The sequence below is a fragment of the Anas acuta genome, chromosome 33, assembly GCF_963932015.1.
Source record: "Anas acuta chromosome 33, bAnaAcu1.1, whole genome shotgun sequence".
Lineage (NCBI taxonomy): Eukaryota > Metazoa > Chordata > Aves > Anseriformes > Anatidae > Anas > Anas acuta.
The window spans coordinates 308,957-330,893 of NC_089011.1; the positions used below are offsets into that span (position 1 = coordinate 308,957).

The 21,937-nt window shown below is 63.0% G+C and overlaps 5 protein-coding genes and 1 long non-coding RNA gene across 13 annotated transcripts; 2 read left to right on the forward strand and 4 right to left on the reverse strand.

The window, feature by feature from the left end:
* Nucleotides 1-1,971: 1,971 nt before the first annotated feature.
* On the reverse strand, nucleotides 1,972-2,569 carry NOP10 (NOP10 ribonucleoprotein). Its single transcript, XM_068664576.1, has 2 exons — nucleotides 2,343-2,569; nucleotides 1,972-2,262 (listed from the first exon to the last, which is right to left on the reverse strand). The coding sequence occupies exons 1-2, from the start codon at nucleotides 2,538-2,540 to the stop codon at nucleotides 2,122-2,124; spliced, it is 339 nt and encodes a 112-aa protein (XP_068520677.1). The 5' UTR covers nucleotides 2,541-2,569; the 3' UTR covers nucleotides 1,972-2,121.
* A 434-nt stretch (nucleotides 2,570-3,003) lies between these two features.
* LOC137846571 (putative cuticle collagen 91) lies at nucleotides 3,004-7,193 on the reverse strand. The gene is made up of 12 exons (XM_068664575.1): nucleotides 7,060-7,193; nucleotides 6,334-6,415; nucleotides 5,781-5,840; nucleotides 5,623-5,689; nucleotides 5,388-5,469; nucleotides 5,007-5,101; nucleotides 4,476-4,549; nucleotides 4,230-4,337; nucleotides 3,623-3,691; nucleotides 3,485-3,520; nucleotides 3,297-3,383; nucleotides 3,004-3,031 (listed from the first exon to the last, which is right to left on the reverse strand). Exons 1-10 carry the CDS (start codon nucleotides 7,129-7,131, stop codon nucleotides 3,513-3,515), a joined length of 717 nt encoding a protein of 238 aa, XP_068520676.1. The 5' UTR covers nucleotides 7,132-7,193; the 3' UTR covers nucleotides 3,004-3,031; nucleotides 3,297-3,383; nucleotides 3,485-3,512.
* Nucleotides 7,168-9,815, forward strand: CIDEB (cell death inducing DFFA like effector b). Of its 3 annotated transcripts, XM_068664573.1 has the most exons (5): nucleotides 7,288-7,434; nucleotides 7,711-7,834; nucleotides 8,870-9,019; nucleotides 9,103-9,284; nucleotides 9,604-9,815. In XM_068664573.1, the coding sequence occupies exons 1-5, from the start codon at nucleotides 7,421-7,423 to the stop codon at nucleotides 9,725-9,727; spliced, it is 594 nt and encodes a 197-aa protein (XP_068520674.1). In that variant the 5' UTR covers nucleotides 7,288-7,420; the 3' UTR covers nucleotides 9,728-9,815. The 3 variants fall into 3 exon arrangements, with proteins under 3 accessions (XP_068520673.1, XP_068520675.1, XP_068520674.1); XM_068664572.1 differs by lacking the exon at nucleotides 7,711-7,834 and having other exon boundaries at nucleotides 7,168-7,434; XM_068664574.1 differs by lacking the exons at nucleotides 7,711-7,834; nucleotides 8,870-9,019 and having other exon boundaries at nucleotides 7,168-7,434.
* A 111-nt stretch (nucleotides 9,816-9,926) lies between these two features.
* On the reverse strand, nucleotides 9,927-16,193 carry NOP9 (NOP9 nucleolar protein). 5 transcript variants are annotated; one of them, XR_011090550.1, is made up of 11 exons: nucleotides 15,835-16,193; nucleotides 13,694-14,071; nucleotides 12,832-13,011; nucleotides 12,463-12,604; nucleotides 11,960-12,149; nucleotides 11,694-11,834; nucleotides 11,490-11,597; nucleotides 10,927-11,136; nucleotides 10,730-10,835; nucleotides 10,483-10,630; nucleotides 9,927-10,179 (listed from the first exon to the last, which is right to left on the reverse strand). XR_011090550.1 is itself a non-coding variant. In XM_068664566.1 (10 exons), the coding sequence occupies exons 1-10, from the start codon at nucleotides 15,950-15,952 to the stop codon at nucleotides 10,551-10,553; spliced, it is 1,653 nt and encodes a 550-aa protein (XP_068520667.1). In that variant the 5' UTR covers nucleotides 15,953-16,193; the 3' UTR covers nucleotides 9,927-10,550. The 5 variants fall into 5 exon arrangements, 2 of the variants coding, with proteins under 2 accessions (XP_068520667.1, XP_068520668.1); XR_011090549.1 differs by having other exon boundaries at nucleotides 9,927-10,284; XR_011090548.1 differs by having other exon boundaries at nucleotides 9,927-10,311.
* Nucleotides 16,097-21,925, forward strand: RABGGTA (Rab geranylgeranyltransferase subunit alpha). 2 transcript variants are annotated; one of them, XM_068664568.1, is made up of 16 exons: nucleotides 16,097-16,234; nucleotides 16,854-16,955; nucleotides 17,036-17,160; nucleotides 17,740-17,900; nucleotides 19,044-19,208; nucleotides 19,289-19,372; nucleotides 19,451-19,533; nucleotides 19,770-19,865; nucleotides 19,981-20,074; nucleotides 20,163-20,214; nucleotides 20,446-20,534; nucleotides 20,627-20,715; nucleotides 20,810-20,923; nucleotides 21,106-21,219; nucleotides 21,309-21,396; nucleotides 21,617-21,925. In XM_068664568.1, the coding sequence occupies exons 1-16, from the start codon at nucleotides 16,232-16,234 to the stop codon at nucleotides 21,763-21,765; spliced, it is 1,608 nt and encodes a 535-aa protein (XP_068520669.1). In that variant the 5' UTR covers nucleotides 16,097-16,231; the 3' UTR covers nucleotides 21,766-21,925. The 2 variants fall into 2 exon arrangements, with proteins under 2 accessions (XP_068520669.1, XP_068520670.1); XM_068664569.1 differs by lacking the exons at nucleotides 20,810-20,923; nucleotides 21,106-21,219.
* LOC137846574 (uncharacterized) lies at nucleotides 18,507-19,051 on the reverse strand. Its single transcript, XR_011090553.1, has 3 exons — nucleotides 18,918-19,051; nucleotides 18,784-18,886; nucleotides 18,507-18,647 (listed from the first exon to the last, which is right to left on the reverse strand). It is a non-coding gene; the product is annotated as an uncharacterized lncRNA (long non-coding RNA).
* Nucleotides 21,926-21,937: the final 12 nt, after the last annotated feature.

Here is a 21,937-nt window from a genome sequence, read left to right on the forward strand (position 1 = left end):
GGGGGGAGGGAGGGGGAGAAGGGGGGGGAGCGTTAGGTTGGGGGGGGGGGGAAGCGGTTTTGGGGGGAAATCCGAGCTTTTGAGGGGAAAAGACACGATTTGGAGGGGAAAATGACGGTTTTTGAGGAGAAAGAGCCCAGTTTTGAGGGAAAATGGAAGGTTTTGAGAGGAAAAAGTCAGTTTTTTGAGGGAAAAAATGTCAGTTGTGAGGAAAAAGACCCAATTTGGAGGGAAAAAGGTCAGTTTCTGAGGAGAAAGGGCCCACTTTTGAGGGAAAATACCAGGTTTTGAGGAAAAAGACACAATTTGGAAGGAAAAAATGATCGTTTCTGGGGAAAAAGGGCCCGCTTTTGAGGGAAAATGTCACTTTTTGAGGGGAAAGAGCCGGTTTTGAAGAGAAATGTCAGTTTTGAGGGGAAAAGTCACAATTTGGAGGGAAAAATGTCAGTTTTTGAGGACAAAAGGCTCACTTTTGAGGGAAAATGTCCCTTTTTGAGGGGAAAAGGCCTGGTGTTGAGAAGAAAACGTCGGTTTTGAGGGAAAAAGACCCAATTTGGAGGTAAGAATGTCAATTTCTGAAGAGAAAGAGCTTGCTTTTGAGGGAAAATGTCGCTTTCTGAGACAAAAAAGTCAGTTTTTGAGGGGAAAGAGCCCAGTTTTGAGGGAAATTTGCAGTTTTTGAGCGGAAAAAGTCAGTTTTTTGAGGGGATAATGTCAGTTTTGAGGGAAAAAGACCCAATTTGTAGGGGTAAATGTCATTTTTTTGAAGGTAAAAGACCCAATTTGGAAGGAAAAATGTCAGTTTCTGAGGAGAAAGAGCCCACTTTTGAGGGAAAAATGTCACTTTTTGAGGGAAAAATATCAGTTTTTGAGAGAAAAATGTCAGTTTTTCAGGAAAAAAGCCCAGTTTTGAGGGAATATGTCAGTTTTTGAAGAGAAAGATCCCATTTTGAGGAGAAAATGTCGTATTTTGAGGAAAAGAATTTGGAGGGTTAAAAATCACCCTTTTTGAAGGAAAACCGCGAGGTTTTGATGTCAAAAACCCTTTTTGAGGGAAAAAAAGGAACATTTTGAGGGATTAAAGCTCCTGTTTGAGAGGAAAGAGCTGAGGAAAAATAACCCTTCCTCAAAAATTAAGGCAATTTTGGGTGAAAAAGTTTTAAACCGCCCTCACAACCAACAATGTTGAGATAAAAAACACTTTTAAGGAAAAGAAGAGCATTTTGTCTGGGGAGAACAACGCAATTTTTGCAGAAAAAAATCAAATTTGGGCACTGACCCCTCTGGGGAGACGCCTGCCCCTCCCTGCAGCACCCCGGTGCCCTTTTTGGGGTGAAAAAGTGGCATTTTGGGACCTGACACCCCCCTCCCAGCACCCCAACCCTCCTTCGGGGCCTCCTCATGCTGCATTTTGGGGCAAAATCCCGCTGTTTTGGGGCCCGCCACATCCACAGCGCCACAGCCGGGGTAGAGGAAGGGTTATTTTGGGGCCAAACCCCCTTTTTTCAAGCCCAACCCCACAAACCCGCCCCCCGAACCTCCCATTTTGGGTCCAGAAGATGGAATGCGGGGACCAAACACCCCATTTTGGGTCCAAAAGCCACAATTTTGGGTCCAAACACCCCATTTGGGGTCCAAAAGGCACAATTTGGGGCCCCAAACCCCGCATTTTTACCCCAACCACCCGCTCCACGGGGCCCAGCCCCCCCTCCCCCCTGTAGCGTACGGTTTTGGGCCGAAAAGCGCCGATTTCGGGGCCGCCGCTGACGTGAGGGGCTGAGGCACCGGGGGAGGGGGCGGGGCTAAGGGCGGCGAGGCCACGCCCCCCGCTGCGGCAGGGGCGGGGGTGCCGCAGGGGCGTGGCCGGGAGCGAGGGGGCGGGGCCAACGCGGAGCCATGAATGGGAGCAGAGGGAAGGGGGCGTGGCCTGGCGGAAGCCACGCCCTCCCCGTAGAGCACGCGGGCGCAGCGTGGGAAAAACGCATTTTATTGAATGGAGGCGGCGGCGCGGGGACTCCCCCGGGTCCTAGCGCCGGGTCCTAGCGCCGGGTCCGCCGGTTGGGGGTTACGGGGCGGGGAGGGGGGGGAGCTCCCGGTGCCGCTCCCGGTGCCGCTCCCGGCTCAGAGCAGCGGGCGCGGCTGCTGGGTGAGCAGGACGCCGAAGCGGCGCTTGAGGACCAGACGGTGCCGCGAGAAGCGGTCGTCGGGGGAGAAGCGGGCGGGGTGCGCCGAGAAGGTCGGGCTGCCGGCCGGGGACGTCTTCTGCGGGGACAGCGAGGAGCCGTGAGGCCGGGGCCGAGCCGCGGAGCCCCCCCGGAGCCCTCCCGGAGCCCCCCCGGTACCTTCAGGGTGTAGACGCGCTCGCCCCGCTCGTTGTGGTAGTACTGCAGGAACATGGCGGCGGCGGCGAGGAGAGAGAAGGGGGGAGAAGAAGGCGGAAGCGGAAGTGGAGGGGGCGGCGCCTGCGCGCTGTGCCCGCAAGGGCTGCTGGGAGTTGTAGTCCCCGTGCGGCTCAACCCCCGCCCTTTGTGTATTTCCATCGGGGGTGACGTCACGCAGCGTGACGTCACGCGGGCCGGTGTCACTCACCCCAGTGACGTCACCGCCGTTCTCCCTTCCCATTGGCTGCCCCCCCCCCCGCCGGGGAAGGGCAGGAGGTCGCCCCAGCGGCTGGCCCGGGCCTGGCGGTAGAGGGACCTGCGGGATGACGTCACTGAGGGGGCGTGTCCCTCGGGGTTATGACGTCATCGGTGACGTCACACCGCACCTACCGGCCGTGCCGGGCCGCCGTCACCGCCAGGCGCCGCTGGGCCCCGTCAGGGCAGCAGAGGGACAGGGAGACGTGGCGGGGGCGGGGGCGGACGGGGGCGGTCACCCGGGCCCAGCCCCCCGGCGGTGACGTCATCGGGTCGGGCGGCGACGTCACGGGGTCGGGCGGTGATGTCACGGGGTCCCCCGGTGACGTCAGGGCGCTCCCGCGCCTCCGCACCACCAGGAAGGACACCAGCTCCCGCTCAGGGGCAGAGGGGTTCTGGCATGGGGGAGAAACGCGTGGGTCCCAGTACAAACCAGTATAAACCAGTATGTCCCAGTACGTCCCAGGGTCCCCCCCAACACATCCCAGTGCCCCCTCAGTACATCCCAGTATGTCCCAGTGCCTCCCCAGCCCGTCCCAGTGCCCCCCCACTCCATCCCAGCCCATCCCAGTATGTCCCAGTGCCTCCCAAGTCCATCTTAATACATCCCAGTGCCCTCCCAGCCCATCCCAGTATATCCCAGTATATCCCAGTGCTCACCCCCGACAGCGGCAGGGGCCAGAAGCTCTGGGCGAAGGCGCAGGCCCGGCCCTGGCTCAGGCGGGGACAGGGCAGGCGGTGGGGACACTGCGGGGACATCACGGGGGTGGTACTGGGGGATACTGGGAGGAACTGGGACGAACTGGGAGGGACTGGGAGGGGACAGGGGACATCCTGGGGGCGCTCACCGGGGCAAAGATCTCCACGCTGTCAGCATCAGGTCCCTTTTTTGGGGGAGAAGGGAAGATAAAATGTTGGTGACGTCATCGATGATGTCATGGCGGGTTGGTGATGTCACCGATGATGTCACTGATGACGTCACCCACCTGCAGCAGCTCCTCCCGTGCCTCCATCAGCGCCCGGTGCCCGGCGCGGGTCCCGTTCTCCAACAGCACCTGGGGGGGGGCACCCTATAACCCCCCCAGTGACCCCAAATCCACCCCAAAATCCCCCAAAATGACCCCAAATCCCCCAAATCCCCCCAAATGTCCCCCAACCTCCCCAAATGACCCCAAGAGCCCCCCAAATCCCCTCCAGCCCCCCCCAAATTCCCCCCAGGCTCCCCCCAATCCTCCCTCAATGCCCCAAAATGACCCCAAACCCCCCCAAAATGAATTAAATTCCCCCCAATTGGCCCCAAAATGGCCCCAAAGCCTCCCCAATGCCCCCAGACCCCCCCCAAATCCCCCCTAAACCCCCCAAAACGCCCCCTTAACCCCATCAAGTGCCCCCAAATCTCCCCCAATGACCCCAAATTTTCCTCAAAAGCCCCAAAATTCCCCCAAAATGCCCCAAAATCGACCAAAATGCCCCCCAAAACCTCCCTTAACCCCTCCAATCCCTTCCCCAAACCCCCCCCAGCCCCCTCCCAACCCCCCCCAAACCCCAAAATCCCCCGAATTCACCCCAAAAATCCCCCTCCCCCCCCCTCACCAGGACGCCCCCCGTCCTCCCCCACAGCCCCCGCAGGGCCTGGGCCCTCTGGCCCCGCCCCCTCAGCCCCTCCAGGGCGCGCCGACCAATCACGAGCTCCCACTGGGCCTAGGGGGCGGCGCCAAGACAGAGGGGCGTGGTCAGGGGCGGGGCCACGAGGGGCTTGGGGGCAGCGGGGAGGGGGCGGGGCTTGAAGGAGAGGGGCGTGGCCACGCTTGGCCCCGCCCCCGGAGGGGAGGGGCTCACCTGGGGGCCAGGTGGGAGCAGGGGGCGGAGGAAGACGGGGCCGAAGTGGGCGGGGCCTGGCGTGGCTCCGCCCCCTGTGGGCGGGGCAAAAGGGGGGTCAGGGCCCCGCCCCCAAAGGGCCTTAAAGGGGCCCAAATCCCCCCTAAAATTGCCCCAAATTGCCCCAAATTCACCCCAGCCCCCCCCAAAATTCCCCAAATCCCCCCAAATTTGCTCAAAGTCCCCTCAAAATCCCCTAAAATTGCCCTAAATCTCTCCAAAATGCCCCAAATCCCCTTAAATCCCCCCAAATCCCCCATAGAGAGACTAAATTTCCCCAAATCTCCCCAAAATTGCCCCTAATCCCCCCAAAATTGTCCCTAATCCCTTCAATCCCCCCCTAAAATTGCTCCAAATCCCCCAAAATGCCCCAAATCCCCCCCAGCCACCCTAAACCTCCCCAAATCCCCCCAAAATTCCCCCGTAGCGACCCAAAACCGCCCCAAATTGCCCAAAACCGCCGGAATTCGCCCCAAAAATCCCTGCCCGTACCGTGGCGCAGGCGCTCCGCCAGCTCCCTCAGGGCCTCGCTGGGCTCCACGCAGACGAACTGCTGCAGGCTGCGGCCCCACACGCCCTGCGCCGCCCTATAGGGGACAGACCCCATGGATCCCCCCCCAGACCCCCCCCAAAACCCAACAGACCCCCCCCAAACCCCTATAGGGGACCACCCAGCCCCTATAGACCCCCTATAGCCCCTCACCAGCACGCGGCCCCCAGCCCGGAGCCGAAGTCCAGCAGGGTCCTGGGGGCGAAGTCGGGGGCTCGGGCCTGGATCTGGGGGGGGGGAAGCGGGGTCAGCCCCAAAACCCCCCCAAAAAAAAACACAAAATTGGCCAGAACGGCCCAAAATGGCCCCAAAACGGCCCCAACCTCACTCAGCGCCCGCCCCGCGGCCGCGTAGTCCCGCGCCAGCCGAGCCACCAGGTAGCCCCGAGCCGCCTCCGCCGTGACCCTGGGGGGGAAAGGGGGGCCCTATAGGGGCTATAGGGCCCCTGTGGGACCCCACACGCCCCTATAGGGCCCCAAAACCCCCCATAGGGCCCCAAAACCCCCTTTTAGGGTCTCTATAGGGTCCCCCCGCCCCTATAGGGCCCCCCCCGGGCACCTCACTTCGGGCTCCGGGCTCCGGCTCCGCTTCCTGGCTCCCGAAGCCCCCGGGGACCCACAGACGTCTATAGGGGATATGGGGAAGGGGTGGGGGTGACGTCACCGCTCCCGTTGATGACATCATCACCCCCCCGATGACGTCACCGCCCCGCTCACCGGGGGGGCGCCGCCCCCACAGCCGCAGCCTCAGCGCCTCCGCCTGCTCCCGGCTCCAGCCTATAGGGGAAAGGGGGGGAAAAGGGGGGGAAAAGGGGGTCAGCACGGCCCTATAGACCCCTATAGATCCCCTATAAGCCCCTATAGGTCCCTTATAACCCTTACATGGTCCCTATGGATCCCCTATATGGCCCCTATGGAGCTCCTAGAACCCCTATAGATTCCCTATAGACCTCCTACAGACCCCCTATAGCTCCCCCCCAGCCCCTATAACCCCCCTACAGATCCCCTATAGCCCCTACGGATCCCCTATAGATCCCCTGTAGCCCCCTTATAACCTGCGTATAATCCCCTACAGCCCCTATAACCCTCCTATAACCCCCAAAACAGCTCCTGTAACCCCCCTATAGATCCCCTATGACCCCCTATAGATCCCCTATAACCCCCCACAGCCCCCCCATATCCCCCACAGCCCCCCATAGCCCCCCCATAGCCCCCCATAGCCCCCCCATACCCCCCATAGCCCCCCATAGCCCCCCCATATCCCCCATACCTCCCTCCTGCAGCAGGATCTTCGCCGCCCGTGCCAGGGCCGGGGGCAGCTGCAGGGCCCCGGGGTGCACGGCCCCCGCGTGCTGCAGGGACGGGGTCAGCGGGGCCCTACAGGGGGCCCTACAGAACCGCAGGGACCCCCCAGGCCCACGGGGACCCCCCAGGCCCTATAGGGACCCCATAGGTCCCATAGGGACCCCATAAACCCCCCCAGAGCACCACAGGGACCCTATAGGGACCCCCCCCAGCCCCTATAGAGACCCCATAGAGCCCAATAGGGACCCCCATAGGGAACCCCAGGCACTATAGGGACCCCCCACAACCCCCCAGAGCCCCATAGGGACCCCCTAGAGCCCTATAGGGACCCCCTCAGCCCCTATAGGGACCCCATATGCCCCATAAGGACCCCGCAGACGCTATAGGGACCCCCCAAACCCCCCCCAAATCCCTATAGGGACCCCCCCAGCCCCTATAGAGACCCCATAGAGCCCTATAGGGACCCCCATAGGGAACCCCAGGCACTATAGGGACCCCCCACAACCCCCCAGAGCCCCATAGGGACCCCATAGACCCCATAAGGACCCCCCAGACCCTATAGGGACTCCCCAAAATCCCCCCAAATCCCCACAGGGACCCTACAGGGACCCCCCCAGCCCCTACAGGGCCCCCCCAGAGCCCCCCATAGGGACCCCATAGGCCCCCAGGCCCCGCCCCCTTCCCGCCATGCCTTGCGCCCCGCCGCTCCCCGCGCCCCCCACGGGGCCCGCAGCAGCCGCCGCGCGGCCATGGGCGCCGCCATTTTGGCCCCCAGCCCCACGTGACACCGAGGCGGCCAATGGGAAGCGAGGACCGGCGCGTGATTGACAGGCGCTTCCCCTCCGCCCCCTCGCTCATTTGCATGCGCGCCGCTGATTGGCTGCGAGCCCCGCTCTTAAGCTGCGCCCCGCCCCCAGGCCTCGCAGTCGGCCCCGGAGCCCGCCCGAGGCCTCCCCGCCCGCAGCGCGGGGCCCGGAAGCACCGGGAAACCCCCAGGGACCCCCCCGGGGACCCCCGAAACCCCCCCGGGACCCTCCGGGACCCCCCCGGCCATGGAGGTGCTGCGGTGAGCGCGGGGAGCGGCCCGGGGGCAGCGGCGGCGGAGGGGGCATGGGCGGCGCCATCTTGGATTGGAGGCGAAGAGGGCGGCGCCATCTTGGGCGGGGGCTATGGGGTCGGGTGGGAGCCGCCATCTTGGGTGTGGCGGCGGCCATTATGAGTGGGCGCCGCCATTTTGGGGGGGAGGCGCCGTGACACCGGGAGCCGCCACGTTGATGGCGGCGCCCCGCTAGAGGCGGCCATCTTGAAGGCGTGGCTTCTTTCTCGCCCCGCCCCCTGTCAGGACGGTGGCCCGCAAGGCCTGGCCCGCCCCGGCCCCGCCCCCGCGGCCATTTTGGGTGTGCGACCACCGCCGGGGGCGGCCCCGGGGGGTGCTGGCGGCCGGCCTGGAGGAGCTGCGGGGGCAGGTGAGGCCCCAACTGCCCCCGGGACCCCCTAATTGCCCCCTGGGGCGCCTTAATTACCCCCCTGGACCCCCTAATTACTCCCACGGTCGTTAATTACCCCCCAGACCCCCGGTAATTGCCCCCCAGGGGCACTAATTGCCCCCTTGGGAGCCCCCTGATTGCCCCCAGGACCCCCCACAATTGCCCCCAGGCCACCAGTAATTGCCCCCACCCATCCCTAGTTACCCCCCAGACCCCTAATTGCCCCCAAGGTTCCCTCTAATTACCCCCAAGAACCAAAATTGCCCCCCTTGGATCCCCCCAGTTACCCCCCAACACCCCGTAATTGCCCCCTTGGGAGCACCCTAATTGCCCCAAGGCCCCTTTAATTACCCCCAAGACCCATAATTGGCCCCCAAGACCCACAATTGCCCCTTGGGAGCCCATAAAATTGCCCCCAAAGCCCCTAATTGCCCCCAAAACCTGAAATTACCCCCCAAGCCCCCCTATAATTACCTATAATTGCTCCTGGGGACCCCATAAAATTACCACCAAAGCCCCTAATTGCCCCAAGAACCTTAAATTGCCCCTGGGGAGCCCCCAAATTGCACTCAGACCCCATAATTGACCCCACAACCCAAAAAAATCACCCCATAAACTGCCCCACCGACCCTATAATTGCCCCCAGGACCCACAATTGCCCCTAGGGAACCCCTCAAATTACCCCCGGGACCCCAAGTTGCCCCGTGGGAGCCTGCTAATTGTCCCCAGGCTCCCCCAAATCGCATTCAGGTCCCATAATTCACCCCACAACCCAAATGATTCGCCCCTTAATTGCCCCCACGACCTGCAATTGCCCCTGGGGAACCCCTAAAATTACCCCCCAAGCTCCCAATTACCCCCAGGAGGGCCCTAATTGCCCCCCAGTCAAACTCTGGTCCAAAAATCGACCCCACAACCCAACCAAATCACCCCATAACCACCCTGTTGACCCTAATAACTGCCCCACTGACCCCATAACTACCCCCCCGACCCCGTAATTGCCCCCCGGGGCAGGCTGCCGAGGCTCTGGGCCTGTCCCTGCCGGTGGAGCTGGTGCTGGCGGAGGACGGCACGGCCGTGGACACCGAGGGCTTCTTGGGAGCGCTGCCGCCCCACACCCCGCTGGTGGCTTTGGGGCCGGGCCAGCGCTGGGAACCCCCGAAGGTGAGCCCAAAAAACCCCAAAAACCCCCTTCTGGTGCTTGGCGCCCCTAAAAAAAAACATATTTTTTGTCCCCAAAACCGCAGGCGGTGACGTTTGGGGGGCAGTGGGAGCCCCCCGGGGCACGGGGCGGGGACGAGGTGGCGCGGGTGACGGTGGCGCTGGCGCGCGCCGGGCCCCAGGACCTGGTGGGGCGGCTGCGGGTGACGGCGGCCGTGCGGGGGCTGCGCTGCGACGTGGTGGGGCTGGGCCCCGAGCGCCTGCTCAGGTGGGTGCCCAAAAACCCCAAAAAAGCTCCCCCTGCCCCATAGGAACCCCGGTTGGGTGTGGGGTTGGCCCCGTTGGGTGCTCGCCCCATGGAGATCCCAATGGGGCACAGAAAGGTCCTGCTCCATAGCAGCTCCTTGTGCTCCACTGGGTCAACGTTGGCCCCATGGGGGCTCCTCCTGCCCCACACAACGCCCCCCGACTTGTGGGGCCACCCTATGGCTGCGGGGTCACTCTCCTGCCCCATAAGTGGCTCCTGCCCCATAGCGCGACGCCGTGGGGCAGCTCCGAGCCCCCCCTTTGTGTCCGTCCTCCCCCAGGGAGCTGCTGCGGCTGCTGGCGGCCACGACGCGCGCCGTGGGGCAGAGCCTGCTCAACCTCTCGGCCCTCCTGCGCCGCCTCCTGGACAGCGCCCCGCAAAGGGGCAGGGCCTACAAGCACTGAGCCACGCCCCCTTGATCATAACCCCGCCCCCCCGACTTGTAGCCCCGCCCCCTCCCTGGAATCTGCCAATAAAGAGATGTGAAGTGGCTTGGAGGACTCATTGGGGGGGACAAAATGGCTGCTGAAGGGCATGGGGGGGGTGGGGGAGGAGCCAACGCGCCTGGCCCCGCCCCCTGATCACAAAAATGAAGTGAAAAAGTGAAAAAATCGGTTAATTTATAAAAATAGGGATAAAATACAAAAAACAGAGCAGACAAGACTGGGCTAGGAGGCACCAGAGCGTCACCTGGTAGCGTCCTCTCCTCAGTCCTCCAGGAACTCTATGGTCACCGGTCCTCCAGGAGCTCTATGGTTTGGTAGTCCTCCAGCAGCTCTATGGTCACCAGTCCTCCAGGAGCTCTATGGTTTGGTAGTCCTCCAGCAGCTCTATGGTCACCAGTCCTCCAGGAACTCTATGGTTAGTGGCCCACCAGCCACTCTATGGTTGGTGATCCTCCAACAACTCTATGGTCACTGGTCTTCCACCACCTCTATGGCCAGTGGTCCTCCAGGCTGCTCTATGGTTGGTAGTCCTCCAAGCTCCTCTATGGTTGCAGCACAGAGGGGCAACACTCTACCTCTCAGTCCTCCAAGATCTCAGTGGTTTGAGCCCCGCCCATGGTTTGGCGACACTCTACAGTCCTCCACCGCCTCTATGATCTCCGCACCAAGCCGGGCAACTTTCTACCCCCCAAAACCACTCTCTGTGACCTCACCTCCTTCCGGCTCCTCCAAGCTCCGCCCCCGACGCCTCTCTACCCCGGCGGTGGCAACTCGCTGGCTCTCAGTCCTCCAGCCAGGGCCGGAGGCGCCGCTCCACGCCGCGCCCGTGGGGGTCCCGCAGCAGCGCCGGGCGCTGGGGGGCTGTGGGGGGGCGTTAGGGGGGTTATAACGGGGTGGGGGGTGTTGGGGGAGGGCGATAAAGGGCTGGGGGGCGTTTTGGGGGGTGTTTTGGGGGCTCACCCAGCTCGGCAGCGATGGCGGCACAGGCACGAGGCGAGGCAGAGGCGAAGATGGCGTCGAGGACGCGGCTGCCGTTGCGGTGGCAGGCGAGGGACAGGAAACGGCCCTGGGATGAGAGCCCGGCAGCCCCCGGGAACAGGAAGTGAGGTCATGGGGAGGAGGCCACACCCCCCCCTCCCCAAGATGGCGGCCGGTACCTTCAGCTTGCGCAGGAGGCGGCGTCGGGTGCGGGGGGGCACGGAGGGGGCGCTGAGGAGCGCGTCCCACACGCGGCTGCCGGGGGGGCTGAGCGCCAGCGCCGCCAGTGCCGGGGGGGGCAGCGCCTCCAGAGCCTCCAGCACCAGGCCCGGGTCCGAGAAGTGCAGCAGGTGTTGGAGCAGCAGCGAGCCCGGCACCGTCACTGAGAGCTGCGGGGGGAAAAAAGGGGCGCTGGGAGGCACTGGGAGGAGACTGGGAGGCATTGGGAGGGGGTTGAGGGGGGTCTGGGAGGCACTAGGATATACTGGAAGATGACTGGGATGTACTGGAAGGGACTGGGATATACTGGGAGTGGATCTGGGGGCGACTGGGAAGGGTTTAGATCGGATTAGAGGGGACTGGGAGGCACTGGGTAGGGATTTGGGGGACTGGGAGGGGACTGAGAGGCACTGGAATATACTGGGAGAGGACTGGGAGGGGATTAGGGCAGACTGGGAGGGACTGGGATCAACCCAGGGGATCCAGGAAGCCCCGCCCCCTTCCCTTGGTCCCGCCCCCTTACCTCAGGCCCCGCCCCCTTCTCGCTGTCCCCGCCCCCCCAGGGTCTGAGCGCCCCCAGTGGCCCCAGGCAGCTCCGGCGGCGCTCGGGCGGCTCCCAGCAGTCGACAGCCTATTGGACGAGAGCAGGAGGGGGCGGGGCTTAGCCGAGAGGGGCGTGGCTTTCCCGAGAGGGGGCGTGGCTTGTAGGAAAGGGGGCGGGGCTTACCTCGAGGAGGCGGCGCAGGGCCAGGGGCTGCAGGGGGGGGTGGCGGCGGCAGGCGCCCGCCAGGGCCGTGAGCACCCCGGGGTGGCCCCGCCCCAGGGGCTGCCGCAGGGCGGGGCCCAGCTCCTCCAGCACCTCCCCCACCTGGGGGCGGAGCCAGCGTTAGCCACGCCCACACCAAGCCCCACCCCCCCCACACCAGGCCCCGCCCACAAGGGGTGGAGCCTCCCCGCATCCCCTCCCATTCAGCTCGCCGAGGCCCCGCCTACCACATCGCGGGGGGCGTGGTCCAGCAGGCGCTGCAGGCCGTGATTGGCCAGCCGGTGGGTGGCCACGCCCAGCAGGCGGCCCCGCAGCTGCTCCCGGAAGAGGCCCCGCAGGCACCGCGGCCCCGCGGCCCCGAACAGCGCCTCCACCAGGCGGCCGCGCTGAGCGTCCTCCAGCGCCGACACCAGGGGGCTGCGGGGGAGAGACGGGGAGATGGAGGACCCAGCCAATCAGAAACGGGGAGATGGAGGAACCAGCCAATCAGAAACGGGGAGATGGAGGAACCAGCCAGTCAGAAACGGGCAACCAGAGCCCCCAACCAATCAGAAAAGGGCAGTTAGACTCACTGACCAATCAGAAACAAGCAGCCAGAACCCCCACCCCCCCCAGCCAATCCGAAACAAGCCCTTAAGCCCCGCCCCCTCTTTCCAAGCCCCTCCCCTTTCCCCCAAACCCCACCCCCTGCCCAAAGCCCCGCCCCCAGCACCAGCCAATGGGATCTCACCTCTCCCCGGGGGCGTGTCCGGGCGGCACCAGGTAGCCAATGAGGGCTTGGCAGAGGCGGGCGCAGGCAGCTGATTGGCTGTGGCGCAGCGCCTCCAGCGCCGCCTGCAGACAGAGGCTGGCGCAGGGCGGGGACACCAGCGCTGGGGGCAATTAGCGGGGTAATTAGCAGGGGGGGTAATTAGGGGGGTAATTAGGGGATGGGGGGCAATTAGGGGGGGTCAGGGATTAATTGTGGGGGGTTAGGGGGCAATTATGAGGGCTGGGAGAGTAATTAGTGGGGTCGGGGGGTAATTAAGGGGTCTGGGGGGTAATTAGGGGTTAATTAGGGGTTAATTAGGGGTTAATTGCCCCCCCCCCCCCCACTCACAGGGCAGATTCTCCTCCAGGATCTCCGCCAGCTGCTCCAGGAGGAGGGGGAAGGAGGAGGGAAGCCCCGCCCCCTTCGGTGCAGGCCCCGCCCCCTTCGGTGCAGGCTCCGCCCCCTTCAGGGCTGGCTCCGCCCCTTTCCGTTTAGGCTCCGCCCCCTCGGGGGGGTGCTGAGGGGGGTCTGGGGGGGGCAAGGAGCAGTGAGAGCGCGGCGCCTTGCCCCTAATTAGCCCCTCCCGTTAATTAAGGGGAGCAGGAATTAATTAATTAATTGCCCTTCCCATCAATTTGTTCTGTCCTTAATTAATGCTAATTACCCTTCATTGCATTGCAACAGCCCCAGTAATGCCCTAAAACCCCCAAAATACCCCAATGTTGCCCCAAAATAACCCCAGTAATCCCCCCAAATAACCCCAACATCCCCCCAAAACACCCCCAAATCCCCTAAAAGCCCCCAAAACACTCTCAATAATCCCCAAAACTCCCCCTATAATCCCCCCAAAAAAACAAATCCCCCCCAAAACCCTCTAAAGACCCCCTAACCTCCCCCAACAATCCCCTAAACACCCCAAAGCCTCCCAATAACCCCCTCAAACCCCCCTAAACCCCCCCAATACCCCCTAAAACACCCCCAGATAATCCCTGAAAACCCCCCAAACCCCCCCAAAACCCCAAATCCTTCCCAAAACCCCCTAACCTCCCCCAACAATCCCCTTAACCACCCCAAAACCTCTTAGTACCCTCAAAACGCCCCCCGATAACCCCCTAAAACCTCACAAACACCCCCCGATAATCCCTGAACCCCCCCCCAAACTCCCCAAAAAAACCAAAATCCCCTGAATTCCCCCCAAAACCCCTCTCACCTCCCCCGGGGCAGCCCCCCAGGGCCCTCAGCAGCGCCCTGAGCACGAAGCTGCCGTTGGGGTGCCGGGCGAACGCCAGCGCCTCGCCCCGCACCGCCTCCGCCTGCCGCCTCACCGCCTCCTCCAGCTGCCCCAAAACCTCTCGTTCTGACCCCAAAACCTCGGGGACGCGCCTCAGGGCCGCCTCCAGCACCCGGGCCCCCAGGGGGTGCCCCGCGGGCCCCCCCAAGCCCCCCACCAAGGGGCTCAGCACCCGGCTCAGCGCCGCCGCCGGTGCCCGGGGCAGCAGCGCCTCCAGGAGCCGCGAGCCGCTGGGGTCCAGCGCCGCCCCCGCGCCCGCTGCCGCTGCCTCCTCCAACACGTTTGGGGCAAAAAGATCTGGAAAAGAGCAAAAAGAATCATAAAATATCGCGTTAATATCCTAAGCTGCTTGGTTGTAAGGAGTTAGCGGGGAAAAGTTGGATTCGTCGCCCCCAAATGGCTCCCGAAACAAGGAAATCCTATAAAAATGCCTTCAAATCCCATTAATAATCCCAAACTTATCTGTTTTCCCCCCAAATGGCTTCCTAAAGAAATAAGATCCTGTAAGAATTCCTTCAATCCCCATTAAAAATCCTTAATTTCTCTATTTTTCCCCTGACTCCCTAAGAGAACAAAATCCTAAAAAAAAAACACTCTCAAACCCCAATAAGAATCCCAAATTTCTCTAGCTTTCCTCTAAACGACTCCCTAAAGAAGCAGAATCCTATAAAAATTCCTTCAAATCCCACTAAAAAGCCCAAATTTCTCTGTTTTTCCCCTAAATGGCTACCAAACAAAGCAAAATCCTATTAAAAATTCCTTCAAACCCCACTACAAACCCCAAATTTCTCTATTTTCCCCCTAAATGACTTTCTAAGAAAGCAAAAACCTCTAAATAATCCCCCAAAATCCCTCTAAATAACTCTAAGTCCTTTAAATACCCCCACAAAGTGATCGAAATACACTCAGAAAACATAAATCCACCCAAAAAAAAGCCTCAATGACCCCCCAGTTTTGCTATACAAACCCCAAATGTCCCTTAAAAGCCACAAATCCCTCCAAAAATGCTAAAACTGCTTAAAAATTGATTTGTTTCTACTCAAAATACTTCGTGGAGACCGCAGATCTCCTCAGGGAAGGCTTAAGGAGCCCAAATCCCCCATGGGTATTAAGGAGCCCCCAAAAGAGCATCAACCCCCCAGAAAAACCTCTTCAACCCCCAAATCTCCTCATAAACCCCTCAAATAACCCCCAACCTCCCAAAAAAATCCACTTTAACCCCTTTATTCCCTCATAAAACCCAAAATTCCTGTCAGAGGAGCGCTCCTGCCCCCTCAAATCACCTCACGGAGTCCTCAAATCCCCTCATGGAGCTCCGAAAGGAGCTTCAGCGTCCCCAAAACCCACTCCAACCCCCTAAATCCCCTCATGAACCCCTCAAATAAGTCTCAACCCCCCAAAAAATCCACTTTAACCCTTTTATTCTCTCATAAAACCCAAAATTCCTGTCAGAGGAGCTTTGCAACCACTCAAATCCCCTCATGGAGCCCCCAAAAGAGCCTCAACCCCGCCAAAACCCACTCCAACCCCCCCAAATCCCCTCATAAACCCCTCAAATAAGCCTCAACCCCACAAAAAGTCCATTTTAATCCCTTTATTCCCTGATAAAACCCCAAATTCCTGTCAGAGGAGCCTCCCTCCCCCCTCAAATCACCTCACGGAGCCCTCAAGTCCCCTCCTGGAGCTCTGAAAGGAGCTTCAACGCCCCCAAAACCCTCTCTACCTCCCTAAATCCCCTCATAAACCCCTCAAATAACCCTCAACCCCACAAAAAGTCCACTTTAACCCCTTTATTCCCTCATAAAACCCAAAATTCCTGTCAGAAGAGCGCTCCTCCCCCCTCAAATCACCTCACGGAGCCCCCAGATCCCCTCCTGGAGCTTTGAAAAGCGCTTCAGCGCCCCCAAGACCCTCTCTAATCCCCTAAATCCCCTCATGAACCCTTCAAATAACCCTCAATCCCCCCAAAATCCCATTTTAACCCCTTCCTCCCCTCACAAAACCCCCAATTCCCCTCAGGAACCCCCCCGCAGCCCCCAGCCCCCCCCGGCCGCTTTTACCGAGCTCCTCCGGGCTCAGCCCCTCCCGCAGCGTCTCCAGAGCCCGTCGGAAATAGGCGGCGACGTCGCCCTCCAGCCCCGGGCCCCCCGGGCCCCCCCGGCCCCGCCGCACCCCCATGGCGCCCGCCGGCCTTCAGCGCACGGGAGGAGGAGGAGGAGGAGGAGGAGGCGCCACAAAATGGCGGCGGCCACCCCGCGCCGCTGACGGAGGGAGGGACAAAATGGCCGCCGCCGCAGGCCGCCGCCATCTTGGTGGCACCGTGGCGGCCGCCATCTTGGGGGAGGTTTCACCACTTCCACCAGGCCCCGCCCCCCGTTCCGCCTCCTTCCCGGCGTGCCCCGCGCCCGCCGCCGCCGCCGCTCCCGGCCCCGGTGCCTCTCGCTGCTCCCCGCCGCCATGGTGAGTCCGGCCCACAATGCCCCGCGGCCCCAGTGCCTCCCAGTACGGCCCAGTTCCTCCCAGTAGCCCCCCAGTCACCCCCTAGCCCTCCCCAGTAGCCCCCCAGTCCCTCCCAGTAGCTCCCAGTGCCTTCCGGTCCCTCCCAGGCAGCTCCCAGTAACCGTCCAGTACGCCCCAGTTCATCCCAGTCCCATCCCAGTACATCCCAGTATCCTCCCAGTCATTTTCTTATCCTTCCCAGTACCTCCCAGTCCATCCCAGGCCCCTCCCAGTCTATCCCAGTGCCTCCCAGTCACCTCCAAGTCCCATCCCAGTGCCTCCCAGTCTATCCCAGTGCCTCCCAGTTTCCTCTTAGCCCTTCCCAGTTGCTTCCCAGTCCCTCCCAGTATCCCCCAGCCCCCTCCCAATCCCTCCCAGTCTGTCCCAGTGCCTCCCAGTAACCCCCCAGTACATCCCAGTCTCCTCCCAGTGCCTCCCAGTCCCCTCCCAGTCCCCTCTGATCCCTCCCAGTAGCTCCCAGTAACCCCCCAGTCCCTCCCAGTCCCCCCCAGCCCCTCCCAGTTCCCCCCAGCCCCCTCCCCGCTCCCCCCGCCCCCCCCAATCCCAGCATGCCCCGCAGCACGGCCGCCTCAAGCTCCGCCCCCCGGACGCCGCGCGCCGCAAGCAGCGCGAGGAGAAGCTGCGGCGCTACCGCGTCGCCATGGCGACGCTGATTGACAAGGTAACCCCGCCCCCTCCACCAATGACGCCCCGTCTCGGCTCGAGGCCCCGCCCACTGAGCCGCGCCGGCCTATGGCGCAGAGGGGGCGGGGCGAGCTGGACGCGGAAGTGGTGGAGCTGACGGGGGCGGTGCTGGCGGCCAATCCCGACGTGGGCACGTGCTGGAACCTGCGGCGGCGCGCGCTGGAGCTGCTGGGCGGCGATTGGTGGGCGGCGGGGCCGGGGGGCGGGGCCTCGAGGGGTGGGCGGGGCTTCAGGGGAGGGAGGGGGAGGAGGGGGTTGGGGGGGACTGGGAGGGACTGGGGGGAACTGGGAGGGACTGGGAGGGGGTGGGGGGGAAAGGGGGGGTTGGGGGGACTGGGAGGGGGCCTAAGGGGGACTGGGGGATACTGGGAGGGGGTATAGGGGGGATTTGGGGGGTGCTGGGGTGTACTGGGACATACTGGGATATACTGGGAGGGGATACGGGGGTACTGGGAGCAACTGGGAGGCGGTATGGGGGCAATTGGGGGGCACTGGGATATACTGGGAGGCACTGGGAAGGGAGTTGGGGGTGATATGGGGGGATTGGGGTGTACTGGGAAGGAACTGGGATGTACTGGGAGGAAAGTGGGCCATACTGGGCTATACTGGGGGGGAACTGGGGGTCCCCGGGGACCCTTTAAGGGTGTGTGGGGGGCTGTATTGCTCTATAGGGGTTTATACTGGTTTATACTGGTTTCTAGCGGTTTGTAGCGCTTTGTACTGGTTCCTACTGGTTTATACTGGTCCGTACTGGTGCGCAGGGTGCCGGGGGAGCTGGCCTTTGTTGGGGGGTGCCTGGGGGTGAACCCCAAATCCTACGGGGCCTGGCACCACCGGCGCTGGGTGCTGCGGCACGCGCCCCCCGACCCCGCCGCCCAGAGCGCCTTCTGCGCCCGCCTGCTGGAGGCTGACCCCCGCAACTGTGAGACTGGGAGCACTGGGAGTACTGGGAGGCACTGGGAGGGCGCTGGGGGGCCGCTAGGAGGGGATCCGGGAGGGTTTGGGGGGGGGTTGGGGTGAAAAAAGGGGGTTTGAGGGGGGATTTTGGGGGTAGGGGGTTACTGGTTTGTACTGGTTTGGACTGGGAGGGGTAGTGGGTGGTACTGGGGAGCACTGGGAGGGCGGGTTGGGGGTCCCGAGCCATACTGGGAGTCCCTGAAACCACACTGGGATGCACTGGGAGGAGTTTTGGGTTCAGAAGACTTTGCTGGTTTATGCTAGGAGGGCCAGTAAGCACTGGTGATACTGGGATAGGTTTTGGGCCTTTGAAACCAACTGGTTTATACTGGGAGGGCTTTCGGGTGATACTGGGAGGGGTTTTAGGTCTCCAAAACCATACTGGGTGATACTGGGGTGTACTGGGAGGCTATTTTGGGTATCCTAAACCCTACTGGGAGGAGTTTTAGGCCTCGAAAGCCATACTGGGAAGTACTGGGAGGATGTTTTGGGTGTCTAGGGTGATACTGGGAGGAGTTTGAGGCTTCTGAAACCATACTGGGTGATACTGGGGCGTACTGGGAGGAGATTTGGGTCTCTAAGGCCATACTGGGTGATACCGGGGAGGTATTTGGGGTGTCCCTAACCCTACTGGGAGGGGTTTTAGGCCTCTAAAACCATACTGGGATATACTGGGAGGATGTTTGGGGCCTCTAAAGCCTTACTGGGAGGACTTTTAGGGCTTCTAAAGTCATTCTGGGTTATACTTTTGGGTCTCTGGGCTGTACTGGGATGAACTGGGAGGCCATTTTGGGAGTCTTGGGCTGTACTGGGAGGCTGTTTGGGCCTTTACACCCATGCTGGGAGACCCTTTAGGGTCTTTAAAGCTATACTGGGTCATAGTGGGACATTCTGGGAGAACTTGGGGGCCTCTATAGCCTTACTGGTCTATACTGGGAGGCCATTTTGGGCCTCTACACCCTTACTGGGTTGCCTTTTGGGCCTCTACCCCCGTACTTGGAGGCCGTTTTGACCTCTACCACCCAACCGGGAGCCCTTCCAGCGCCTCCCAGTTCACACTGGTCCATACTGGTGCATACTGGGAGCGCTGAGGGGGCTCCCCCCGCAGTCCACGCGTGGGAGCACCGCCGGGCGGAGGCCGGGGAGGCGGCGGAGGCCGAGTTGGCCTTCACGGCCCAGCTGCTGGCCCGCGACTTCTCCAACTTCTCGGCCTGGCACCACCGGGGCCGGCTGCTGGCCGACGGGCCCCTGCCCCCGGAACGCCTCCGGCAAGGTGCGTGGCAGCATTTTGGGGCAAAAAACAGCGATTTTGGGGTCTGTGAACTACAATTGTGTGTTTTTGACCCAACCCAGAGCTGGAGCTGGTGCAGAACGCCGTCTTCACCGACCCGCAGGACCAGAGCGCCTGGGTCTACCTGCGCTGCCTGCTGGCCCGCGGTAAGGGCGGGGTTAAAAAAGGGGGCGTGGTCAGCGGCAGGACACGCCCACACTGACCACGCCCCCTCATTTGTTTAGCCACGCCCCCGCCCCGCCTCCTGAGCCTCCACGCCGACCTGGAGGACGGGACGCTGGCTGCTGCCTTCTCCCGCCCCGTTCTGGTGAGGCCACGCCCCCTTGGTCAAGCCACGCCCTCTTTCCTTCAAGCCACGCCCCCTTTCCATTAAGCCACGCCCATTATGACTTAAGCCCCGCCCCCTTTCCATTCTACAATGAGAGCAATGCAAAGCCTCCTCCATTAAGCCCCGCCCCCTTCTGATAAACCACGCCCCCTTTCTGGTAAACCACGCCCCTTTCCATTAAGCCCCGCCCCCTTTTGATAAGCCCCGCCCCCCAGGTGTCCCCCGGCTCCCTGGAGGCCTCCCTCGAGGACCGCCCCCTCCCCGGGCCCTGGCGCCCCGCCGACGGCCGCCCCCGCCCCAGCTGCTTCTGGGTAAGTGTGACGTCACCGGGGGGCGGGGCCAATGGGGGAAAGTGGGCGGGGTTTATTAAAAGTGGGCGGGGTCAAAGCCCAGAGGCTCCGCCTCCTTTTGACGCCTCCCCCCCAGCTCTGCCCCCTCCCCCCCGGCCTGGCCACGCCCCCCGCCCGCCTCCGCGTCGCCTGGCAACGAGGCCCCGCCCACTTCGTGACGCTCCGCCCAGGTAGGAGGCCACGCCCCCTTTTTATAGCCCCGCCCCCCGGTGTATTTGCATGGCTCCGCCCCCCTTCTGATCCCTCCCTACCCAACAGGGGAAACTGAGGCGTGGTGGCAGGAGCCAATCGAGGCCCGGGAGCTGATCTGGTAAGCCACGCCCCCTTTTCATCAAGCCACGCCCCTTTTTCATAAAGCCCCACCCACTCTGTTAAGCCACACCCCTTCCAATAAGCCACGCCCCCTTGGCATAAGCCACGCCCCTTTACCCCCATGGCCTTGGGGTTAGGCCCCTCCCCTGGGGCCAGGCCACGCCCATTGGGTTTAGGCCACGCCCCTTGGTCTGAGGCCACGCCCCCTGACCCGTGGCCCCGCCCCCAGGCCGGAAGTGGGCGTGTCCGACCCCGCGGTGCTGTCGGAGCTGGCCCAGGCCTGCCGGGAGCTGCTGGAGCTGGAGCCGCGCAGCCGGGGTAAGCTCCGCCCCCTTTTTAAGCCCCTCCCCCTTTGTGACCACGCCCCCCTGGGTGACCACGCCCCTTTTTTCCTTTGGCCACGCCCCCAGGCTGCCTGTTAACCCTTTCCCTGCTGCTGGGCGCCCTGGGGCCGCGGGAGCACGGCGAGGAGCTGCGGCGCTGCCTGCGCTGCCTGCAGGTGAGAGGGGGCGGGGCTTCCAAAAAAGAGGGAGGGGCTTCCCAAAAAAAGGGGGCGTGGCCTCACGAGGCCCCGCCCCTTTTTCTGGGAGCAGGAGGCGGACCCGCTGCGCCGCGGCTTCGTGGCCGACCTGGCCTCGCGGGCGGAGGTGGCGCTGGAGCTGCTGCGGGAGGGGGCGGGGCTTGGGGAGCTCCGCCTCCAGGACAAGGTAAAGGGGGCGTGGCCTTGGTGGGGGCGTGGCTTATGGAAGCTCCGCCCCCTCAGCACCACGCCCTGAAGTGACCTCACCCTTAATGACTGCCTGGGTGGTGAGGCCACGCCCCCCCAGGGGTGACCACGCCCCCTAGGGATTGGCCACGCCCCTTCATGCCCTGGCCACGCCCCCTACAGGCGCTGACGTCACTTCCTCTCCTGGAGCGCGCCGCCCTCGCCACCCGCCTGGAGCTGGCTGGGAACGAGCTGGGGGCGCTGCCCCCGGGGCTGGGGGGGCTGCGGCGCCTGCAGGTCACGTGACTAAATTTTGGGGGGTGGGAGGGGTCACGTGGTGGCGGTCACGTGACTTTTTTTTGGTTTGGCTCCGCCCCCCGATCCAGGTGCTGGACGTGTCCCGGAACCGCGTGCGGAGCCTGCGGGGGCTCCCGCCCCTCCCCCGCCTGGAGGAGCTGCGATTGGACGGCAACCGTACCCTGGGGGCGGGGCTTAGAGTGTGGGGGGCGGGGCTGGGAGCGGTGGGAGGGGCTTGGCACAAAGGGGAGGGGCTATAGGAAATGTGGGCGGGGCTTAAAGGGTGGGCGTGGCCTGGTGGGATGGATGCTGTTTATGAATGGGAACTGGTGGGCGGGGCTTGCTGCAGTGGGCGGGGCCTCTCTGTGCCACACCCTCCTTGACTCCGCCCCCTCAGCCATAAGCCACGCCTCCGACCTGGCCCCATTGGCCGCCTGCCCCCGCCTGGCTCGCCTGCGATTGGTCGGGACGCCCTTGGCCGCCGCCCCCGAAGCCGCCGCCCAGCTGGACAAGCTCCTCCCCCACGTGGCCGTCGCCCTCGCCTGATTGGCCGGCTCCGCTCGCTCCGCCCCCTCCCCTCCGGACCTGGCTCCGCCTCCCTCGGGCTCTTAAAGGGGCAGGTGCCCCAATAAAGTGACGTCACAGGGGCGGGGCTGGTGGCCCCACCCAGGCGCCAGCTCTTCCCAGTCCCGCCCAGTTCCTCCCAGTTCCTCCCAGT